The 23,685-nt window shown below is 53.9% G+C and overlaps 1 protein-coding gene across 3 annotated transcripts in view; it reads left to right on the top strand.

Moving 5' to 3' along the window:
* KCNAB2 (potassium voltage-gated channel subfamily A regulatory beta subunit 2) overlaps positions 1 to 23,685 on the top strand; it is a 141,956-nt gene that overhangs the window by 94,096 nt on the left and 24,175 nt on the right. For all 3 annotated transcript variants that reach the window (XM_078873282.1, XM_078873283.1, XM_078873281.1), the window contains 5 exons: positions 7,833 to 7,876; positions 12,669 to 12,706; positions 13,665 to 13,744; positions 20,908 to 20,952; positions 23,051 to 23,095. In XM_078873282.1, the coding sequence (XP_078729408.1) occupies positions 7,833 to 7,876; positions 12,669 to 12,706; positions 13,665 to 13,744; positions 20,908 to 20,952; positions 23,051 to 23,095 (252 nt within the window). The remainder of the gene's footprint in view (positions 1 to 7,832; positions 7,877 to 12,668; positions 12,707 to 13,664; positions 13,745 to 20,907; positions 20,953 to 23,050; positions 23,096 to 23,685) is intronic.

The following is a 23,685-nucleotide window of genomic DNA, read 5'->3' as shown; positions in this document are numbered from 1 at the left end:
CGGCGGCCAACACGGGCATGAAGTACAGGTGAGGGCGGGGGACACCTGGAGAGGGTGAGTGGGTGGGGTGGGGGGCAGTGGGGGGCAATGATTTGCCACCCATCGCGATTCGGTGACTTTGTCGCGATCCAGCCTCGCTAATTTCATTCCCGGCTCGTGTGATGTTTACGTTGCCCTGAGTTTGCAGCAGAGGTCGCAACCGGGTACCCGTATCCTACCCGATACCCGGCTACCCGTACCCGGCCGGGTACAGGTACGGGTAGCCGTTTGCGACCCTGGTGCGGCCGGGTACGGGTAGGCCGTGAGTCACCGGTGAGTAACCGTTTGTCACTCATTTCGGATAGGGTACGGGTAGGGAACGGGTACCCATACCCGGCCGGGTACGGGTACCCATTTGCGACCCTGGTGCAGCCGGGTACGGGTAAGGAATCAAAACCCGTTTGCGACCTCTGGTTTGCAGCGCCTCCGGTGGCTGCGCGGGTGAAAGGGGGGGGGGGGGGGGGTCACCCGCCGCACATAAGTCGACTTCCCTGGCCGAAAACTAAAATTGGCGTTTGATGGCGAGGTCACGCGTGACGTCGTCGCGCGTCACACGCAGAGACGCCGCGGCGTTGCCGCCCTTTGTGCGTTAACAGAAACGGTTCGTGGAAGTGCATATTGCAGAGCTACTTCCGAGTTCCCTTTCAAGTGATTTGTCATTCGCACTTAGGAGGTGCTGCTCTCTCCCACTTGCCCAGCTGCTGCTGCGATGGATATGCTTGTCGCATGGAAATGGAAACACTTCGTTTTGTTCTTCTCCTGAGAGCTGGAATTTAGTAAAAAAAAACTAAATTTAACGCGATTGTTTATTTTTTGCGTATTCATTTGTGACCGGGCCAAGACCACCAACTCGCGTTAGTTTCCGCTTGAGAACCCCGGCGTATCCACGGGCGGACGGTGGGGCCCGAATTCTAACCGGGATCTCGGCCGGCGCCGGCAGAGTTGCACTCGGAGTCCTCTCCCACCGCCGGCTCCCTACCAGCTGTGCTGTTGCAAACCGAACCGCCCTCGGAAATCGCCCGCAACTCGGACGTCGCCCGCGACCGCTTAGCCCCCACGTCCGAGCCAGCGGTACACGCAACGAGGGAAATGTTAAATTTCGATGTAAAGCTTTCGTGACTGCAGGGATTCATCTTCTTGGTTCTTTCGGTAAAGTCACGTAGAATGGAAATAATAAAATAATAATAATAAAACATAATAAGATGATTCTCACGACGTTTCGGGCACAACGCAAGCAGCCGTCCTCAGGTGAAGAACAGGTCTGTCGGGAAGACAGCGTCTGAATGAAACACCCCAGGCTTGGAGCGTCTATTTAAGCTGGAGGGGGAAGAGCGCCTTGACAAAATAATTTGCATACCAAAATGAATTTAGCATATTTATGGGAAATGCAGATATGGCATTAGTACTACTTGTGAAATGCGTAGGAGGGAAATGTTGACGGCGTTCCGGTCGGGGCATTGCGCAGCGGCAAAATCGCGGGTTCGGCAAAATCGCGGGTTCGGCGAACCTGTCCGCGCGTGCCACGAAACGCGTCGCCGCAAAAGTCGCCGCTTCACGGTCGATCGGGCCTCGTCGCGGCCGTGAAGCGACCGGCTCGCGGGGAGACGTCCACCGCGGACGGTACGAGCGATTCGGTTTGCACCCCGCCAAGTCGCTCGGGCGATTACGCGGGTTGCGAAACTCTGATTAAGACTCTCGATGGAAACTCGTAACAGAGTTTCCATCGAGAGTAGCGTCCAACAGGCCTCCCCCCCCACTCCCTCGGGGGCATTACCTATTGATGTGGGCAACATGTGAGAGCCCCCACCCCGCGGTGTTCAGTGCCCGTTGCTGGAGCTGCCCCTTCTGCTACCCCGTGTCCCTTGCAACACTCCCCAATAATACCCCCCTCCTCACCAGCCTCCCCCCCCCCCCCCCACGGCTCGCACCTCTTCCTTCCCCAGATTGTGTGTCACATTCGTCTATGCTTACATTTGATTTTTTTCGTTGAGTGCGTGCTCGTGCCTGCGTGTGTGCGCGTCGTGGCTAGCGGGGAGCGGGGCACACCCACGCTGCAAACCCGGCGAGCCCAGGTTCGATTCCCGCTCTGCGGCCGACGTCGGTGACGAATATCTCCAGCCGGTCCTGGGCCCTCCCCTAGGTCGACTCGGCTGTAAACGAGTACCTGGTGCGGTGTGTAGATATCGGCATTGGGGAGACAAAGGCGGCGGACCGCCCGTGGTTCTGGCCACACCACCCGCTAACTGCACTTGCCGCTACATCTATTATTGAACCATACTTCTATGCCCTCCTCCTCCACCAACCTTGCACTGGACTGCACTTGCCCCAAACAGCTTGTGCAGGCTGCGGGGAGGGGATCTTTGTCTTTGTGTCACCCAGAGCGTGTTTAATACGTCCCCCCTCGCGCGTTATTACGCCGCCTGTCTGTCCGCGTCGCGCCCCTGATTTGCTGATTTGTGATTGCTCCGTCCGCTTGGCCTCCGACTCGGAGATGAGCGCTCCCTCGCTGGCTCCTGCAGCCACCGTGATCTCCCGTTAGCGCTCGGCGTCCCGTTAATGCGCCGCTGTCTCCGACTCGTGCGGACGCGTTCCAACGTTCCTCACCCTCAGCGCGCGATCCTCTCGATGGTGCCTCCCGTTTATTTTCTTTCTCCCCGAGTCACTAGAAAGGCGAGCTCACCCATCTCTGACCTGTTATTAATAAAAATGACGAGCCACGCTGGCGAGATGTTATTTCCCTCGCCTGGTACGCAGGAGGTCGTGGGTTTCGATTCCCGACCCTGACGCCTGCTTGATATTTAAATCACCACGTGATGAGCGACTATCATTTGTGGCCCGGTCGCTTCTGAAAAAGAGCTTGACAGCTCAGTGGGCCCTACCTCGTAGTTAAAAATAAAACTGTTAGAATAGTTTAAGTAAGAATATAATTTGCCGCATTATTACAGGCCAGGGCTGTTACCGCGAAGGAAGGCGCTACGTTTTTCATGACGGTTACCGGCAACCCGCGGCGTTAACCGGGGCGGCCGCGAACCTCTGAAACACGGGTGGCGTTTGGGCCGCGTCCACCGCGCCTCTGCTAATTATGAACACTCGCGATGTCTTTCCGCCGTCTCGCGCGTCCGGTTCGTCACACCGCCTCCGTGGTTCATTAATAACGCGCCCCATTTGACGCGCGCTCCCCTCTCCCTCGCGACTCTCCATCGGTCGACTCCGTTTCCACTCGGTGAGCACGGCGACGCTGTGCGCACCCTTCGGACCTCCTGAATGCTTCGCGTCCTCCGCGGACGCGTCGACCCGCGGGGACGCGCCGAGCGCAGCGCGACGACACCGCGTTTAGATTGCTCCAATTGTTTGGCCCGCGATAACTTACCACGTGATGGGCCGCTTTTTGTTGAGCTATCGTTTGTGGCGAGGTCTCTTCTGAAAAAGAAGTTGATAGCCGCGGTTGGCTTTACCCGGTAAGGTAAAAAAAAAAGTTTTATTTGTAAAAAAAATTTTTACGTGATTTGTTTATCCTATGCTTTGTGCTCCTATCATGTTTTTGTGTTGATTGTTGTTGTAACGTTTTGACCCCGTGCCCCTACTGGACATCTGTGGGGGAAAAGAGCTTTGTTGCTCATCGAATTCCTCCGGTATAAATACATTTTCTGATTCTGGCGCATCGCCACAATTGGATTCGTAACGCCTTTCCATCGCAGCTGCGTTTGAAGGCGTCGCTCATAATAGCACAACATGCGTGTCACAGCGAAGGAAGATCGTTTATTTTGTCGTCATTATTCTGGGTAATGATGACGATGATGATCTCATCGTATTGATGATGGGGAGGCTTGCGACAGCTGGGGTCTCATTATTTGTGTCGTTAGCGTCGGCTGTTAACGCGATAATTGAATTTTCCTTTTCTTTTTTCAGCTTGCCGATGCTAAGGCAGTAGTATATCAGTTCATTGACGATGAGTCTCAAGTCACACCATCCAGTAAACGTATGCGCACACTAAAATATTTATATATTTTTTACAGATGAGGCCCACTGAGATATGTAGCACTTTTTCAGAAGCAACTTGGCCACAAATGATAGCTCAACAAAGTGGCTTATCACGTGCAAATTTATAGCAGCCAGATGCTCTAAAACGCACGTTGATTCTAAATGTGGAGAGAGAAACCGGAAGACCAGGAGATAAAATCCACGTGACCACGGGGAGAGAAACACGCAAAACTCCAAATATACAGGTGTCAGGCTCGGGATCGAACCGACGCCCTCTTGTATACCAGGCGAGGGAGTTGTAAACATCTCGCCTCCGTGGCACCCCACGCGCACGCGCAACCGTGAATTATTTTCCACGGGGCGCCCTCTCTGAGCGGTTCCTTCTGCTCCACCATACATCCTCCTAACGACCGCCTTTCAACCACGCGGGTACCCCACGGTGAAAAATCCGCACAATCGCCAAACTCCCCACCCCCACCGTTCGCTTGCACGAGGCTTCAGCGAAGCTGTCACCGGAGCAGCCCAGGACACCACCGGTCTGTTTTCCAGCGGCCTCGTCCACGCCGGGGTGACGATGGTGAAGAGAGCAACTCGATTGGGCGGTGATCGCTCCGTCACTTGGTCGGCCAGAAGCGGAGGCGTAGCGAGCGGCACCCTAAAGGATATGCCGTGTGTGGGCGTGCGGGCGACCGGGCGGGCGGGCAGGCGGGCGGAAAGTCTCCCGATGATTTATCCCCCAATATTACAAGCGGCTCTGTATTTTTCCCTGGCGAGTTCGTTTCGCGCTTGAGCGGGAGGCGGATTAACGGCGTGCGTTTGCGCTGTGGACATCGCTCGAGGCCGGGGGAGGGCGAGGGGGGTGGGGGGAGATCCTGAGCCCCCCCCCCCCCACTTATTAATGGGGCGTGCACGCAGCCCGGCGATCTCTCCGAGGTTGTTGTCGAGGCCTTTTGTTTTAACTGACGCCCGGCGGCAGCGGCGGGGAGGCTGTGAACATTGCTCGCATGAATCTGATCACGCGCTCGCACGACCACGCGGCGCGCGAGCGAGCATGAGACCGAGTGCGCAAGGCAGCAACAAAATAGACGCGTGCATGCTAAGCCACAAGCGCACGCGCAACGTGCAACTACACTTCGTGACCCCAGCTGGGCAAGCAGCCACGTTTTGTTTATTCGTGCCTGACTTGCTGATGAGACCCTGAAGGTCAAACCTGTCTCATAAATACTTTGCTTGGTTAAGTAAACGCTGCTGGACATTAGTCTGGAAAATAAACCTATTACACTGAGGGACGAATGGTATAGGTGGTGTTATATATATATACTTTTTTTATGTTTGCATAACCGATAACCTCATGGGAAAAATAATAATGCAAGAACGGTTTTCCAACGTGTACGCGGAAATGTCTACAGCAGGAAAAAAAAAAACCGCGGCAATGTTTTCTCGCTTTCCGTTGACAAACGACAGGGAACTTGCCGTGGCGGCCATGGTTGTTTTTCCGCGCCGGAATTGCGATCCGTAGGTTCGCCGACGGTTCGATTCCGTCTCACGGGGGCGTGGCAGTCGAAACGACGGCGCAGGTTTCGGGATCTTCTTCTTCGTCTCGTCGTACGGCTGCTGATGTTAAATTGCAGAGCGACGACGACAATTTCACGTTGAGGTGGTCAAGCCCAGACAACCGCGTCAGACAACCGCGTCAGGAGCAGCGGAGTTTGTACCGCTACGATGTCTCTCACTCGTATCTGTGGACCGGCCATTGCGTCGTCATTGCTTCTACGGTCTGTTCTGGATTACCACAGTCGCACTGGAGAGTTACATATTTCATTTGTGCATCAGGTATCCGCATCTGCCATGGTTTGTGTCGATGCGTTTCGGGGGTGGACCATGAGTTTCGTGGAAGATCAAATCCAGGGATCTTCTGGGACGAATTGGGTACGACACGGTTGGTCGACGAGCAGGTCACTTGTGTTGGGGGGTGAAGTGGTGGGGGTACCGCTCGCCGCAGTCCAGATTGTTGTAAGAGGTGAACGTGGCAATGACAGGGAGCACTCGCGCGCGAGTCTGTACATCACAGTCGACCAGCAGGTTGCTGATGGTGGGGTAAAGTGTGGGTACGCCCGCCTTCCCCTACTAAAGTTCTACTGGAATCGGTTACCAGTTCCTGCCTATCGGAACCCGCGAACCGGTTCTCAAAACAGGTTACAGGGTTACGGGTTAACGGCCCTCTAATGGTCGGTAGAGTGGTCAGAAACCTGTTCTCACAGGCCGTGCGTCTGGCACGTTTAATTAATCACTGTTGCTGAGCGCAAAAGGCCCAAAAGGCCAAGCCGTCGGCGACAAATGGCACTCAAAGTTGTAATGGATGATGATAGTCAACACGTGTCTTGAACTTGAGCCAGGTTATTTTGAGAACTTGGGGAGGGGGTAGAGAAAGAGACGATGGGGGGAGGGAATTCAAAAGTGGAGCAGTGCGGGGGACGACGCGGAACGAGAAGTATTGTGATCTGCTGCAGTGTGGTGAGTGAGTGGATGAGTGAGCGGGTGGGTGGGTGATTCAATGGGTGAGTGAGTGGATGAGTGAGCGGGTGGGTGGGTGATTGAATGGGTGAGTGGGTGAGTGAATGAATGGGTGGGGAGCGGTCATGCCTGGGGTTAACGCGCTACGCTACGAATCCGGCGACCCGAGTTCGATTGCCGCTCACGGCCACAACACCAGTGACGAATATCTGAATCAGTCCTGGGCCCCCACCAGGGCAACTCGGGCTCAAATGAGTACCTGGTGCGGTGTGTAAACATCGCCACTGGGGAGACAAAGGCGAACGGGCGTGGTGCTGGTCACCCACCCCCTCGTGTGCCGTGCCGGCCTTCATAGGTGCTCGCTAACAGCACTTGCCCCAACAGCCTATAAAGGCTATATGGGGATCTTTGTCTTTTTGGGTGAGTGAGTGAGTGAGTGGGTGAGTGAGTGTAGCGTTCAGACGTGCAGTAGTGTGGATGAGATGAGATAGGTCAGGCTGAACTTCACGGGAACAGAAACCGTGGTCGTAGCGACAGAAGAGTGACAAGGGAGGTGACCGACTACCGGAGTGCGAGTGACTTGGCTGTTGTACGCGTGGGCCCACCACCACCTTGCAGCCCAAGCTTACAACAAAGCTTTTCAAGATATTGACCTGTGCCCTCGTATGCATGGTGGGTTTTCTCTCCGTGTACACCCCGGTTTCCTCGCCCCCACGGGTGTAAACGCTTCACTTACGGCACAGGCCAAACATTTCATGAAAGAACCCTTCTGCAAAGGTCTCCCAGACGATTTCGTGGCCGAAGGGCATTTATTTTTACTTTCAATCGTTGCAATATATCTCTCCGCAAACGAAGCCGTTAATGTTTACAATCAGTTGAGGCGGGGGGGAGGGGGGCAGCCATAGCGGAGTGGTGCGGCGCACTGCGCAATGAACCCGGCGAGCCGAGTTGGATTCTCAGCCACGGTTTACATCAGTGGCGAGAGATATCTAAACCGGTCCCGGGCCTTCCAAATCCTCCTTCGCCAGCAATTGCACTACTCACAGCAGTGTATTGAAAAAGGGATGTAAATTATCACGAACGATTATACGGTGAGATCGATTAAGTGACGGCGGCGGCTCGTAACGCACTAAACCAGCCGGTGTCGGAGTAACGTCGTCACGGCTGTGGTCTACGAGACCATCTTGGCGTGCGCCGCAGCATAGCAGCGGACAGAAAATGGTTGTGGGTCATGAGTGTTGCGTTGAGCGTTCGTGTTGTGCTCGCCTTGAACCCCCGTCCTGTCGTTGTCTTTGCAGGAATTTAGGAAAGTCAGGCCTCCGCGTGTCATGCCTGGGCCTTGGTGAGTAGAACCCCTGACCTGCGACTCCCTTTTACCCCGACGGTTGTTTATTTTTAAGTTTTTAGAGCATCACGAAAAATACCACGTTACGCTGACGTGCGGGTATGCGCGCGCAGAATTATTTCATTTTGACAACATGATTGCAAGGTTTGTCGCCTAATATAATGCCTCCTATTTTTACATTTTATCATGGAGAGACGCATTTGTAAATTACATTTGAGAGCCGGTATTATGCATGTTGAACTTTTTTGGCATCGTACCTAGCCAACTGTGCTTATCGGAGGTGCGGGGGGAAGAACAACAAACGAGACCAAAAAAAACAGTAAATGGTCTTGGGCAGGCGACCATTACTGGGAAGGGGTCGGGGACGAGGGCCCATGGACAAGACTGGCGATGGAGTGGCAACCAACGGAAGGAGCGCGCCCGGGAGGACCACCGTCGCGGAGACGGAGCGGACGAGATCAGCTCATGCCACGCCGCGCGCGAGAGACGGGGGGGGGGGGGGCATAGGCGGCTGGCATACAGCAGCAGATGAGCAACGCGTCTGTCTGACGATTTATATCGCCTTTCTCGACAACCTTTTCTTTGATTTCGACTGATACCCCACCCTCACATCTTCGAGACGTCACGAGCGATTTGGCCACTCGTCAAAATCGCCGGGGTCCACGTCGGGCAATCACGCCAGCCGTGGAACCAGAGCCGAAATTCTCCCCGCGGGAGGGAAAAAAAAATAAACTCGTCGCCATCCGCAAACAGCATTCTGTACGGCGGCGGCATCTCCGCAATGCCTCCTGCACCGATCGTTTGTCCTTGGTGGGGGGCCGAGCGGGTGAGAGTGGGGGCAGTGCCAGGCCTGGCCTGGCGCGGTGGACGTTGTGGCGGCAGAGTCCACCCTGCGCCGGACTGCGCCGTGGCCTCTGATGGTCTCAGGCTCCGCGTGGGTGTGTGTGTACGGGTGTGTACGTGTGTGTACGTCTGCCCCGTGACCTCCTGCCAGCGGGCGTTCGACACTTCACGTGGCCTCAAGGTGCACTTGGCCTGGCACAAGCGTCGTGGTGACGTCACCGCCACTTAGTGGCGAATGGCGGTTGTTGTTGTTGTTGTGTGTACGTGTGTGTGTGTAGGTGCTCCAATCGGTGATGGGGCAGTTGTGGAGAGAGTGGAGAGTTTCCCATACCTGGGCAGTGTGCTCATGACCGGCTCCGGTTTAACAGCAGAGGTCTCACTCCGAATCAGTCGAGCGGCAATAGCTTTTCATCGGTTGGGTAACGCTGTGGAAGCTACCTGGTCTGTCGCTCCGCACGAAGCTTCAGGTCTTCTCAGCCACGGTCATTCCCTCCCTTCTCTACGCTTGCGAAACGTGGACCCCCCTAATGGAGCATCTTCGCCGGTTAGAAACATTTAGGCTGGCCTACCTACGATCCATCCTGGGTTTAACCAGGCTGGATTGTGTGAGGAACTCACAAATTCTTGAAAGATCTGGGCAAAGTCCCATCGGTGAGCTCCTTCGGCAGGCAAGGCTGCGTTGGCTGGGTCATGTAGCCCGCATGCCCAGCCACCGCATGCCTAAACAACTTTTGTTTAGCCGGATCGAGGGGGCTGAACGGGCGCGGCATGGGCTAGAGAAGAGATGGAGTGATGTGGTACAGGAGGACGTGGAGCTGAGTGGACTTGCCGATGATTGGTACCAGCAGTGTCAAGATCAGCCTCTGAGGATGAGGCTCGTGAAGGACGCTACTGGGCAGTTGGAGTCAGTCACCCTCTAACAACAACGGAGGGCGGAGGAGCGACGCTCACAACAACGAGCGGAGCGCCGGGTGGCTAAAGCACAGCAAGTTGGCACAGTAGGGGGAACAGGTGATGCATCAGCCAGTCATCTCCGTCATCTCAGTCAGTCGACCCGTGGCACCTGGGTCTGCCCCGTGACCTCCTGCCAGCGGGCATTCGACACTTCACGTGGCCTCGAGGTGCACATAGCCTGGCACAAGCGTCGTGGTGACGTCACCGCCACTTAGTGGCGAATGGCGGTTGTTGTTGTGTAGGTGCTCGCAAACAGCACTTGCCCCAACAATCTGTTAAGGCTATACGTGGGCTCTTTGTCTTTTTGTGTCTGTGTGTGTGTGTGGGGAGCGGTAGTGCAGCAGTTGGCGCGCTGCGCTATGAACCTCATGATTCCCGCTCACGGCCATCACCAGTGACGCTTATATGAACCGGTCCTGGGCCTCCCCTAAGTCGACTCAGACTCAAATGAGTACCTGTTGCGTTATGACCGAACGTGGTGCTGGCCACCCACCCCTTCGTGTGCTGTGCTGGCCTTCATAGGTGCTCGCTAACAGCACTTGCCCCAAGTCTGTTAAGGCTACACGGGGGATCTTTGTCTTTGCGGTCTGGCATTGCCATGTTGGAGGAGGAGGAGGAGTAGTCGGGCATCTGACGAACGTTCATGTCGTTTCCACGAATGAAATCTGAAGCTGACAAGGTTAGTGGGAGAGAGAAATCGGAAGGAGGGTATCCCTTGTAAATGTATGGACAATTTCATCGATGATGTCATTGGTGACAACATCGATGATGTCTTCATAATATTGTTTAGGGTAGGGTAAAGGTGCAGGCCTGCAATTGCTTTCTTCGCACCACTGCTGGCCAAAGGGCCTCCACTAGAGAGAGTATTTGGCCTACTCTTCCATGCTGGCCAGACGTAGTAGAAGAGGTGGGAGTACCCACACTTTACCCCACCTCACGTGACCTGTGACCACGGTAGAGAGATGTTAGCTACCTCAGCTGGTCTACAGGAGGTCGTGGGTTCGATCCCGACCCTGACCCCTGCTGCATATTTGGAGTTTGCGCGTCTCTCTCGCCGTGGCTGCGTTGATTTTTCTCCAAGTCCTCCAGTTTCTCCCCCCCCCCCCCCACATTTACGATCAACAATGCGTTTTAGAGTATTTGGCTGCTTCAAATTTCCGTGTGATAAGCTATCATTTGTGGCCAGGTCGCTTCTACAAAAAGAGCTCTATAACTGAGTGGGGCCCTACCAGGTAAAATAGAAATTGTTTCTAGTTTTCGTCTTCAGCCGTGTAAATTTTGACTGCTGGATGGACAGAGGCGACCTTCTGGACTGCAACGTGCAGAGCTTTGTGATGGCTACTGGCCGTAGCCATTGTTGTTCTCATCATTATCATAGCCCTGTGACCGAGTCTTGGAAGACGCGTTGACACTCAGGCAGCGCAAAGGTTTCTAATTAAATGAATATCAGCGTATGGAGGGGGGGGGGTCACGCAGGTGTAGGACGGCGAGGTGGAAGTTGTTGTGAAGCGATCGCGCTCGGCCCCCGCAGCCACCCGGGTCACGTGGGGGGGGGGGGGGGCGGGGTGAAGGGCGGGGAGCTTCGGGCTGTACAAAATTTAATCACGTGCCGACACCGTGGATAGCGAGCGATAAATAACTAAACGGACGACGCTTTGCTTTCGCAACGAATGGAAATAAAATGTGTGACGCTTGGGTCCTCCGGTCGGCCTTTTCGTGGGGCTCTGTGCCCGTGTTTCCCCAGCGGCCTTTTGTCTCGGAGTGTGGCGGTCGAGAGCCGAGGTGGCACCGCCGGGAAGGGCCTGGGTTTGATCCCGGGTTCTACCCGCCCCCGTGATTCACGTTCCTCAAGCTTGATATATTTTAAAATCACCGTCATAACCATACAATTTTTGCCTTCATGAAAGATGTTTGTTTTCATTACGGTGATGATGATAGTCGTCGGCATTTTACCGCTGTTGACGTATTTATTGAAAGATGCTTTCCACCACCATCATCATCGTAGTCATCGTGCAGTTGCTGGCGTGTTTAACGATGTCGGTCTGTCGTGCTGGTGTCAACTCCAGGAGCACGCCGAGCCCCTTGCCCCTCCCCCCCAAGCTGCAGTGAGGAGCGTTTAAAAAAGAAAAAATACGTTACCGGAAGGTACAGAAAGTCTCGAATGGTTCGTAAATTGACGTTTGGGTGAGGGCCACGTCGTGACGATCTGGTTGTATTTTCTGTCGCCAGAACCTCCACCACCCCCCAACAAGGGCCAAACGGACGACATTGTCACCTGTGGAAGCGTTCTGTCTAACGGATGCGCCAGTTACTGCTGTTACAGTTATCCGTGCTCGTTCTTTACAATGTTGACGTTTGTTGTCTTTTGGTTTTGTTGCTGCACCAGGGATCTCCCGTGTAAAATAGCAGGGCAACTGGCTGCTAAACTGGTCCATCACCGGTGTAACAAATCGAATCAACTCGACACTCTTAATTCACTCGCCACGGTGGTGAGCTGTTAACTACCACGCTTGGTATGCAGGAGGTCGTGGGTTCAATCCCCGACCCTGACGCCTGTACATTTGAAGTTTTGCATGTCTTTCTCCCCGTGGTCATGTGGATTTTTCTCCGGGTCTTCCGGTTTTTCCCTCCACATTTAGACTCAACATCACCCATTCAGAGTATTTGCCTGCGATAAATTTCCTCGCGACAAGCCACTTCGTTGCGCTATCATTTGCAGCCAGGTCGCTTCTGAAAAAGAGAGCTATGCAGCTCGGCGGGCTTTTCCTGGTAAAAGAAAAAAATCGTTTAGTAAAAAAGTTGAAAGAGCAATTCCCACAACCAAATTTAACGGGAATGATCTACACGACTTCGGGCCAGAACCCGGGACGGCAGGATGCTGAAGGTGGTGCCTTGACGGCACACGCTTGCGGTTACGGCAACGCCGCGTCGCTCGCAATGATCTCACTCTCGTTGTTGTCGTTGTCACGTTGCCTCCCCCCCCCCCCCACAGGCACGTGGGTGACGTTTGGAGGGCAAATCACCGACGAGGTAGGGACACCTGAAAAATTAAATACACGGGGAGGGGTGTGGGGGGGTGGGGGGTGCAGGGGGGCCAGGGGTGTGACGGTGACAAGAGGGAGGTGGGTGACGGGAGCACGCACACACGTGCGTGCGTGTGTCGTCGAACTTGAGCATGTGTGTGTGTTGCACGCGTGATGCGTCGATACAACCAGCGCCCTTCTCTGTTAGGACTGAATAAGTGGGCACGTGATTTATTAGCCACAGTCATAGCGGGAGGACTACTAGATGATCCACTCACTCACACTGCAGAACAGGAGGAGAACATGCAAGCTATGCTCACTGCAGAACAGGGGGAGATCTTACAAACGCCACTCGCTCACACACACACACTCACTCAAACACTCACACAGGCTCGCACACACTCGCACTCTGCAGAACAGGGAGAGAACATGCAAGCTATACTCACTGCAGAACAGGGGGAGATCTTACAAACTCCACTCGCTCACACACACACTCACTCAATCACTCACACAGGCTCGCACACACTCGCACTCTGCAGGACAGGGGGAGAACATGCAAGCTATACTCACTGCAGAAAAGGGGGAGATCTTACAAACTCCGCTCGCTCACACACACACACACTCACTCAAACACTCACACGGGCTCGCACACACTCGCACTCTGCAGAACAGGAGGAGAACATGCAAACTATACTCACTGCAGAACAGGGGGAGATCTTACAAACTCCACTCGCTCACACACACACTCACTCAAACACTCACACGGGCTCGCACACACTCGCACTCTGCAGAACAGGGAGAGAACACACAGACGCCACGTAGAGAGGTTGCACGGATTCTGGAATCGAACTCGGGCCCCCGCCGTCGCGAGCCGACGAGTGTCACGGCCGCCGCGTGGGCTCGCGTCTTGGTGCCGCGCGCTCATCTCCCCGCGCCTGCTGTGCGCGCGCTTGCTCGCCCCACAGATGGCGGAGCAGCTGATGACCATCGCCTACGAGAACGGCATCAACCTGTTCGACACGGCGGAGGTGTACGCCGCAGGCAAGTGAGTGACCGCCACCGCCCCCCCCACCCCCCTTCGCCTCCTCCTCCTCGTTGTCCACATCGTCACCCGCATCGTCATCCACATCGTCACCGTACGCTTCTGCGGCCATCAGAAGCGCTCTTCCTTCCTATATGAGGAAGCCACTGGAGCTTTGCACTTTTAAATCATCTAGATTGAAAACGTGCTTTCTTTAGAACTGCTTTTTATCCTTAGTTTGTTGTCCTTCCCCCCGCACCTTGGATTAGCACAGATGGCTACGTACGGTGTGAGAGATTCAACATACATATAGAGTTATAGCTCAACATTTATATTATAAACTATACAACGACCAATCCTGTATATACATCAATTACGATTCACGTACATTGGTTGTGAAAGCCTATGTGTAGTGAGTCCAACTGAGTCGCAGACGTTGTTCCTTTTAGAGGCAACACATTTATTTGTAACACGTAACACAAACGGGTAACTGCCCCTTCACCAGATACAGCCTAGGGTGGTGACCACCCAGATAACTACTCTACACAGAGGAGTTACTGCTACGAAGGGTCGGGTCCCTACTCGGGTCTGCGATCACGTGTTTGCCTCGAAGACTTCGAGCTTCCAGCTTGAGATGAAGGGCTTCAGCTGTTGGACGTGGAGCTTCAGCCTTGTAGAACGCAGCGACCCCGGTCCCTCTCAGGAGACAGATTTTGACTTTTATATATATAGAATAGATGTGACAGTTAAGCCGAGGGGGCTGTGTAAAATGGGCTGTCGCATCGGATCCTAGCCAAAGGTATCTTCAGAGATGGGGAAAACAGCCACATTTGCTGCTTTGCTGCTGACATAGGTTTTTGTTGGTATGGCTGTTGCGTTTTTTTATATTGTTGCTGCTTCCGCTGCTGCGTTTGAATTTCCCTGGCTAATGCCGCACGAGTCAAGTTACGCTCATGCCTTCTGACATCTCGGCTACGCTCCGTTCGTCGCTTAAAATCCGCGTCCCCCGGGTGAAATTTGTTTGCAGTTTAAATGCTCGCTGATATACTCGTCGCACCCGTGAGTCCGCGCACACGCGTACAAGGACAAAGATCCCTCGTATAGCCTTAACTGACTGTTGGGTCCCTCCTACTGTATAGAACAGAGGTTCCTTGACCGGGGGGGGGTGGGGTGGGGGGCGGTGGGTGACATCTCAGCGGTAACTCCCTGGTGTCCGCTTCCACACAGGCCATTCTTTAAACACGAAGGGTTTTCTATTGCTCTGTGAAAAAAAAATTCCCAACGGACACTCCCACACCGCGGATTAGTTCGTTCGTCAATTGAATGTGCTGCTAATTTTAACGTTTGAAGTTGAACTTAAGCGCAACGAACACTCCTTTGGCCAGTCGCGCGCGGAAAAAAACCCCCCAATCGAGCTCCTCCGATTAAGCGCAGCTGGCTACACACGGTGTGAAAAAAGTTCAACATACACACGTCCAACTCGGTTGTATGTCCGATGACGTCTTTGTTACTTCACGGCATCCCCATAAAAAACAGCCTGCTTCTTGAAGGTCTAGAAAAAAAAAGATCGAACCTGGTCTATTGCCCAATAACGTTGCGACAACCGTTTTCATTTCCTGAAGAGGGTTACATTCATCGTGCATAGACACGTTCTCGCTTGGGCTCGTCACGTGAAGCCAATGAGCACGGACACTGGAATAGGGGTTGGGGAAGGGAAATGGTGATGGGCGACGTGAGGGGGGGTCGGTGGAGGCATCAACGGATTGCGCCGCCGTTGGCCCTGCCTCTCTCTCTCTCGCGGGTAACTCTGGGCCACTGATTTATCGTTTGTCCCTCAACACCGTGCGGAACCCGGCGACGCCGTGCGTGCGTAAACAAACCAAAGAGAGATTTCCCTTCGTGCCGGCAGGTCGGTAACCTCATCAGCAGCGGCGGCGGTTGAACCGCGTGACGTTAACGGCGCGTCGTTTCGCGAAATTCTAAATTCTTGCGCGTTCCCGTTTTGGCCAGCGGGGAAGAGTAGGCCAAATGCCACGCCAGAGAAGCTCACGCTCTCTCGCTTTCACCAGCTTCCTCTGGTGGCCAAGTTTAAACGACGACAGATGTGGCCGAGGTGGCTTGGAGTTGGGAGCGTTGAGCCAGCAGCACCACCGAGTGTTTGGGTTCAAAGCCGGGTTTCGAAGGTCTACGCTGGGTCAGCGTCACATTGGGCTTGGTTCTGCACTTTACGCGACTAAATTCCAGTTCGGCGAATTAACATTTGTCAGATCGGCTGTCGGGTCACAAGAAATAAAATCCTCGCCTCGTTATTAAAATTAAATTGCTTACAAACCTAGCCCGCGTTTCTCCGAGCGCTTAAAATAACTCATCAGCAGCGGCGATCGCATCTTTTAAATGGCGGTTTGAATTTGGCATTTGGTGTAACGATGTGATGGGGGGGGGAGGAGGGTGGCGGGAGGGGTACCGGCGGCGAAACGGAATTAAGTAATTACATTTAAACACGGAGCCATATACATTTTTAATGATGTCCCCGGAAAATAAGTCGAGTGCCGCTCTCGCTTTTGTTGCGCGCGTGCGTGCGTGTGCGTGCGTGTGCGTGCGTGTGTGCGTGCGTGTGCGCGCGCCGTGATATTTCGGCGACCGAATGACTCGCTTGTTTTTCGCGGCGGATTAATCTCGGGCGGTAATGACCGCCTCGTCGCCCCCCCCCTCGCTCTCTCGCTGCCTCCCTCCTCGCCCCCTCCCTGGCTCGCCGCCAACGGGAGCGCGGAGCGGGACAATATTTATGGGATCGCGGCAGGGAAAGGGCAGGCGTCGGTAAGCGAGAAGCGCTCGGAGAAGTCAACGCCGCTGCTTACGCTTAACCCCCCTTCACCTCGGACGTAATTGAGATGGAAGATGGTTTAGTTACTCCGCGGTGTTGTTGTTTTTTTGCGGGGACTGGGGGGGGGGGAGTCTTTTAATTTCGGAGCGACATTCGATTCGTACAAAGTCCTTGAAGCCTCGACGAGAAAGAACCCGGGATGGGATTTCATACCTCGAGATGCGGCGACACGAAAGTTGGACGGAAACAGGAGTGGGATGGGCGCAGCCGTGAATAATGTAGAGGAGAAAGGATCGAGGCCGAGCGAAGCGGTGAAACCGACCGGAGACGGAACGAGGACCGTGGCGGGAATTCATTTGGCCCCCGCGTCGTTCCCGACCGCCTGACGGAAGTGTTTTAAATCCTCGTTTTGGCTGGAGGAGAGGACGTCCGCCGCGGAGATGGAGCCTCGAGATGGGCCCGTGAGCCACGGCGCTGCAACGCGGGGGGACCGGCCGACAGACGATGATGACGGCGGCGGCGCGATGTGTTTAATTAGCGCGCTTGGCTACGTGCGGTGCGAAATAGGTTTCGCCATACATACTTAATAGGTCAGCTGTGCGTTGAAATTTGCCACGAACAAAAAATTGGAGTGTGGGGCGTGACGGGAATGGGGGAAGCAACAGCGCGCTTGATGTAAATCGGAGTTGAGTTGGTAATGAGCTCACATCCCCTCCAGAATTTGCATCAACACAAAGCGGGAGAGAGCAATGTGGGCGTGGAGGCCATGTGGAAATGTCAAGCGATACACGAGAGCGTGGAATTAGCCTCAAGGGATCATGGGAGAGCAAATAGAGCGCAAACATTTGGCACGGTGGAAACGTTTTTGAGTTTTAATTAAGACTGAAAACATTCCGCAGCGTATAAATGTTCGTTTCGGTATTTTCTAAAGGGGGTGTTCGTTCATTCTAGGGATGTCCCGTAAGCAGACTTTAAAATCCCGCAACCTTTGTTTTCTGGCCTGTGATTAGTTTTGATGGGCAACGGTGGCAGAGGTGGTTGGTACTGCGATATGAAACCTGCTTTACCCGAGTCTGATTGCAGGACACGGCTATCACCAGTGGCGAGTTACATCCGGACCGTACCTGGGCCTGTCCCACTCCCACCCCTCTGCTCCACATTTATTGGCCACGGTGGCGAGATGTTAACTACCTCGCCTGGTATACAGGAAGTCGTGGGTTCGATCTCAACCAGGACGATGCCTGCTGGATATTTGGGGTTTGCATGTCTCTCTCTCGCTCTCCGTGGTCATGTGGATTTTTCTCCGGGTCCTCCGGTTTTTCCCTCAACATTTAGTCTTGGCATCACGCGTTTCGAGTACTTGGCTGCTGTCAATTTCCACGTGATAAGCCACTTCGTTGAGCTATTATTTGTGGCCGGGTCGCTTGTGAAAAAGATTGGGCCTTACCTCGTAAAAGAAAAAAAAAGTTGAGCTTTAGTTTGGAACAGCGCGATAAAATATGGTCAAACAGTTCCCGTGAACGACGCGGCTGGGGTGCGTAGGCCTCTATCCAGCAGTGGATTAACAGGTGTCCTGTTGGGCTTATCTCGTTAATTTCCCGTGAGCTTCACGGTCCACTAAAAAAAAAACCTCAAACCCCCTCGGCCACAACAACACCAACCCTTGCGATTTCAAATCCGAAACACGTCCTGAGATGGCACGTAAATTAAAAGTAGGGCAGCCGCACATGCCAGGTCAGCGGTTGGAGAGAAAATAAAAAATCCCTGCCGCTAAATCTGTCGTCGGCGATTGATTTCTGGCTCCCTCCCTCTGCTGCCCACGACGGATTCTGTCCCTTGCGGGGTCACTCCTCTACCTCGCGGTCATCTCGACTCCCTTCCCTGCCCCCGTGCCAATTCTACCTCTCGTTCCCTGCCCCAAAGCAGAGGTCGCAAACGGGTTTTGATTCCTTACCCGTACCCGTACCCGGCCGCACCAGGGTCGCAAACGGGTACCCGTACTCGGCCGTACCCCTACCCTACCAGTACCCGGCCGGGTACGGGTAGGGTACGGGTATCGGGTACCTGATTGCGACCTCTGGGATGAAGCCATGTTGCAGGCGCGGGTGGGTTGATTCTAGAAACTTGAATTGTGAGAAGAAACAAGACGTTGGGAAATGAGTGACAAACGATTACTCACCAGTGACTCATGGCCTACCCGTACCCGGCTGCACCAGGGTCGCAAACGGGTACCCGTACCGGGCCGGGTACGGGTAGCCGGGTATCGGGTAGGGTACGGGTATCGGGTACCCGGTTGCGACCTCTGCCCCAAAGGGAATCCTCCAAACTCTCCAGTTGTGCAGATTGCCCCCCACCGCCCGATGGTACACAGGCTGTTGGGGTTGTGCCATGCATCCCCAAATTTTCCCTTCGCGCCCCCCACCACCAAAGTTCACTCTCCGTAATGGCCAGTCGCTGTCACGGTGCCCCCCCCCTCCCCCCGCCCACACACAACCGCTCGACTGCTGCCCCTCCAATCCCAGGGGATCTGGAACCACCGGGGGGGGGGGGGGGGGCCCGGTTTATACGGCGTCCCCAGACGCGGTCGGTTTGTGAACTCAAATCAAAACTGCAATTGCTTGCCGTGTGTTTTGGCAGCGATTGTTTGGCTTTTTTACTCGAGGCTTGCGTTTGGCTGCTCTTTCTCTAGGCAGGTAGAGTCACGCTGCTTTGAGTCGTCGTGGCAATCCCATTAGCGGCGACAAACGGGGCCGCCATCTCTCCCCTATCGGAGCATCGCAGGCGCCAAATGCCGTGATGACGACATCGCCGTCGTGCGCCCCTCGATAGCGCGTGGCCGCCCGTAGCTCAGTATTGCAGTGCTCGGCAGCATTTCCCCGTAGAGTAGGCCTTCCCGGGTTTCTAAAAATCTATTGAAATAAAAAAACTGTTTAACGTGCTTTCACGCGGCTGTCTTCGGCCATGGGTCTCGCACCGCGTGAAGTTGAGGTGTGTTCTCATCGCAGGCTCGTGATGAGAATGAACTCCTCATCTCGAGTTAGGCAGAACATAAGAGAAGCAACACGTGGTGGCTGGCTTAGGAGAACGTTGCGCAGGTCCAAGACAATTCTTGCTTCGATTTAAAGCTTTCGTGACTGCAGGGATTCATCTTCTTGGTTCTTTCGGTAAAGTCACGTAGAAGGGATATAATAAAATAATAAAATTAAAACATAATACAATAATTCTCACGACGTTTCGGCCACAACGCAAGAATGATTCATTCAGACGCCGTCTTTCCGACAGACCTGTTCTTCACCTGAGGACGGCTGCTTGCGTTGTGGCCGAAACGTCCTGAGAATTATTTGATTATGTTTTATTATTTTATTATTTCCCTTCTACGTGACTTTACCGAGAGAACCAAAAAGACAATTCCAACTGTTGATGAAAGCAGCGAAGTGGGGCTTGGGCAGCACGTGTCACAGCCAGAAGGGAAGGGGACGATGGTCGAGAACAGCGACGGAGTGAGTGAACGTCCACCCAGGAGATGGAGTGATGAAGTACGCTCGTGCGCCAGGTGCCGGGTGAAGTGGAGATGGAAGCCGGCGACATCTAGGAATCCAGTGGCCCTCACCGTTACACCGCGGCAGCGTCCTCTGCCAGCGGGGCGGGTAAAGCAACGGTGCAACATTTCGATTTAATCGGGGTATGCCGCTGCTGCTGCTCCTGCCGTGATGCGATGTTGACCGCACTGGACTTGAAATGAAAGAGGTCGCCGGTTCGATCTCCTGGCGTGGCAGTTGAAACAAACGGTGCAAGTTTCGATTTAAAGCTTTCGTGACTGCAGGGATTCATATTCTTGGTTCTTTCGGTAAATCTTCTTGGTTTTTTCGGTAAAGTCACGTAGAAGGGAAATAATCAAATAAAATTTTTTTTTACATAATAAAATAATATAATATAACATAATAAAATAATATAATTTTTTTATTATGTTTTGTTTTATTATTTCCCTTCTACGTGACTTTACCGAAAGAACCAAGAAGGTGCAACATTTCTTAACTCCCCCAGCGGCATAAATAGGCGCAACTGCAGTCCAGTCGGCAGGTCGCGTGCGGTGGCGTAAAATTGTGGGTACTCCCATCTCGTCAAAGATGCCTCCCTGAGCCAGCGTGGAAGAGTAGGCCAAGCACCGTCTCGAGAGGGCTAAGTAGTCGAGGCTCTTCCGCCAGCGGCGACGTCGTGGCAAGCAATTGGTGTGCTGCACTTTTACCCTTTAGGACGACTTTGTGTGTTTTGCCCGCCTTGCCGATCTGCCTGTCTGCTGTCGCTACTGCTGACACGATTGTCCTTTGTTCCGCTGTGATCTCTCCTCTCCCGCCCGCAATAGGGCCGAGGTTATCTTGGGCAACATCATCAAGAAGAAAGGCTGGAGGTAATCGTCGGATCCTATCGTCCGTCCATCACTGCTTGCTGCTGGCCTGTGTATTTGCATTGTCTGTCTCTCTCTCTCTCCCAGTGGTCACGTGGATTTTTCTCCCGGTCCTCCGGTTTTTACCCTCCACGTCAGAGGTCGCAAACGGGTTTTGATTCCTTACCCGTACCCGTACCCGGCCGCACCATGGTCGCCAACGGGTACCCGTACCCATACCCGGCTGGGTATGGGTACGGCTGGGTACGGGTAGCCGGGTATCGGGTAGGGTACGGGTATCGGGTAACCCGATTGCGACCTCTGGGATAAAGCCATGTTGCAGGCGCGGGTGGGTTGATTCTAGGAACTTGAATTGTGAGAAGAGACGACGGGGGAAATGAGTGACAAACGGTTACTCACCAGTGACTCACGGCCTACCCGTACCCATACCCGGCCGCACCAGGGTCACAAACGGGTAGCCGGGTATCGGGTAGGGTACGGGTATCGGGTACCCGGTTGCGACTTCTGCTCCACGTTGAGAATCCGCACGCGTTGAGAGTATTTGGCTGCTATAGATTTCCACGCGATGCTAAGCCACTTTGTTGAGCTGCCATTTGTAGCCAGGTCGCTTTTTAAAACGAGCTGACAGCTCAATGGGCCTTACCTGGCAAAATGAAAAATGTAGTCGTCAGGGCTGACGGCAATCCTCATTTACAAGTCGTTGAGCGCCCAGGCAGCACTGCTGAGATCCTGGGTTTGAATCCGGGTCTCAGTCGCCTGTGACTAAACCGGGTTCTGTGTGGCGAGTCGATGGTACCGGTTCGGTCACCAATAACTGCACATGCAATAAAATAACCCCAGCACGTTAGAGTTTAATTTCGATTTAAAGCTTTCGTGACTGCAGGGATTCATCTTCTTGGTTCTTTCGGTAAAGTCACGTAGAAGGGAAATAATAAAATAATAAAAATAAAACATAATAAATTGTATTTTATGAATAAATTGTATTTTATTATGTTTTATTATTATTTTATTATTTGCCTTCTACGTGACTTTACCGAAAGAGCCAAGAAGACGTTAGAGTTCGTTCGTCAATTAAATATCCGTCAATTAAACGTTTGCCCAGTCGCCAATTAACCGTACGGAAAAAAATTAAAACCCCCATCGAGCTCCTGGGATGAGCGCGGCTGGCTACGTACGGTGCGAAAGAAGTTCAACGTGCATACATACGGAAGAACCGTCGGTAAATCGTCACGCCATCGTTGAAGCCGGCTCGCGCCGTCACTGCGCCACGCTCGCCGCCGCGTGGCGCGGTAGCGTGGCGCCCCCTGGTGGTGCCCCACGTGACGTGCTCGCGCTCCATCGTGTGTTGGCGTGCCCGCACGTCTCTGTCGCTTGTTATTATTCTCTACGTTTTTATTCAGCGCAACAGACTCGGCAAAGAGCTTCAGAGCGGCCGTACAGAGAGAGAAAATAAAACAAATGATCTCGAGTTGTATTCACGCTTGTTGAACTTCTTTTCGCTCCGTACGTAGCCAACCGTGCTAATGGGAGGTGCGAAAACATATCGTGGGAACTAAGTAGGATTTTTAGTTTCTTTCCACTTGGTGAGAATCTCGGCGGTCAGGCACAGCAGTTCTTCAGGCAGAGAACGTTGCAAATTTGATTGTCAAAAGGAGCGGGGAAAAGCCCCAAGCTCCGAAACTTTTTGCCGAAATCGCGGCACGACAGAGGGAGCGCAGGTCACGGCGCGCGAGGACCTCAAAGCTCCCAGGAGGAGCGTAAAGCCGCAATTTGTCGGTCAAACATTGAGGCGGTTGCTGCGCGGGTGACTCGGGGAGTTGAGACGGGCCCGCGTCCGGCCCTTCCAGTCGGGGGTTTGAGCGCCGGGAGAGGGGGCAAAGGCCACGGTCCGCTCGCGACATTTTAGGGCAATCGTCGCCGGCAACGCATTGGCCGCGAGCGACCACGGCAACTTGGCGAGCAACGGCAATGGTCTCTCTCGAGTTCTCGCCCGGTTAAACAAAATAAACTTCACACTTAAAACCCGTCTCTCTCTCTCTCTCTCTGCTCTCTCCCCCCACGTCGCTGAAACTGTCTCCCCGTCGCTTTGTTCTCTCCCCAGGAGGTCCAGCCTCGTCATCACAACGAAAATCTACTGGGGAGGAAAGTGAGTGAGCCGTGCCAGTTTCTCGCACACCTCGGCGTTCAGTCTCCGTTGTAAACGTTGATGTTGCAATGAAGGGGGGCGATGGCGTGCAGCGGAGGGCAGCAAAGAAACATCGATTGTTGTACTATACTTCTTTGCTCCCACATATATTGCTCCCCCCGCCTTCACCAAGCCCACACTGACCGGCGTGGATAAGTATCGCAAAATATCCCCAAAAAACTCGTACGGCACAGAAACCCTCATCCAGCAGTGGATTGTCTGTTCACGCGCACATGTACAGGACATGTGTATTGTGTGTGCTTCCGCACGGAACGACGGAAGGTGTTTCATGTGTGGGTTCCTGTGCTTGAGTGTGCGCGCAAGCATACTTGTTGAAATATGCGCGCGCGTGCGGAACAGTGGTGCATTGGTTTGTGTACTGCGCTATGAACCCAGCGAGCTAAGTTAAATTCCCCGCTATAGTTATCATCGCTATCGTCCCTCCCCTACCCTCACCCCTCCGCACACCCTCTGTTGTGCTGGCCACCCTCCCCCTCGTGGGCCGTTCGAGCCTTCGTAGGTGCGCGCTAACAGCATTTGCCACAACAGTC

The sequence above is a fragment of the Lampetra fluviatilis genome, chromosome 36 (genome assembly GCF_964198595.1).
Source record: "Lampetra fluviatilis chromosome 36, kcLamFluv1.1, whole genome shotgun sequence".
Lineage (NCBI taxonomy): Eukaryota > Metazoa > Chordata > Hyperoartia > Petromyzontiformes > Petromyzontidae > Lampetra > Lampetra fluviatilis.
This window is presented reverse-complemented; position numbering and strand designations above follow the sequence as displayed.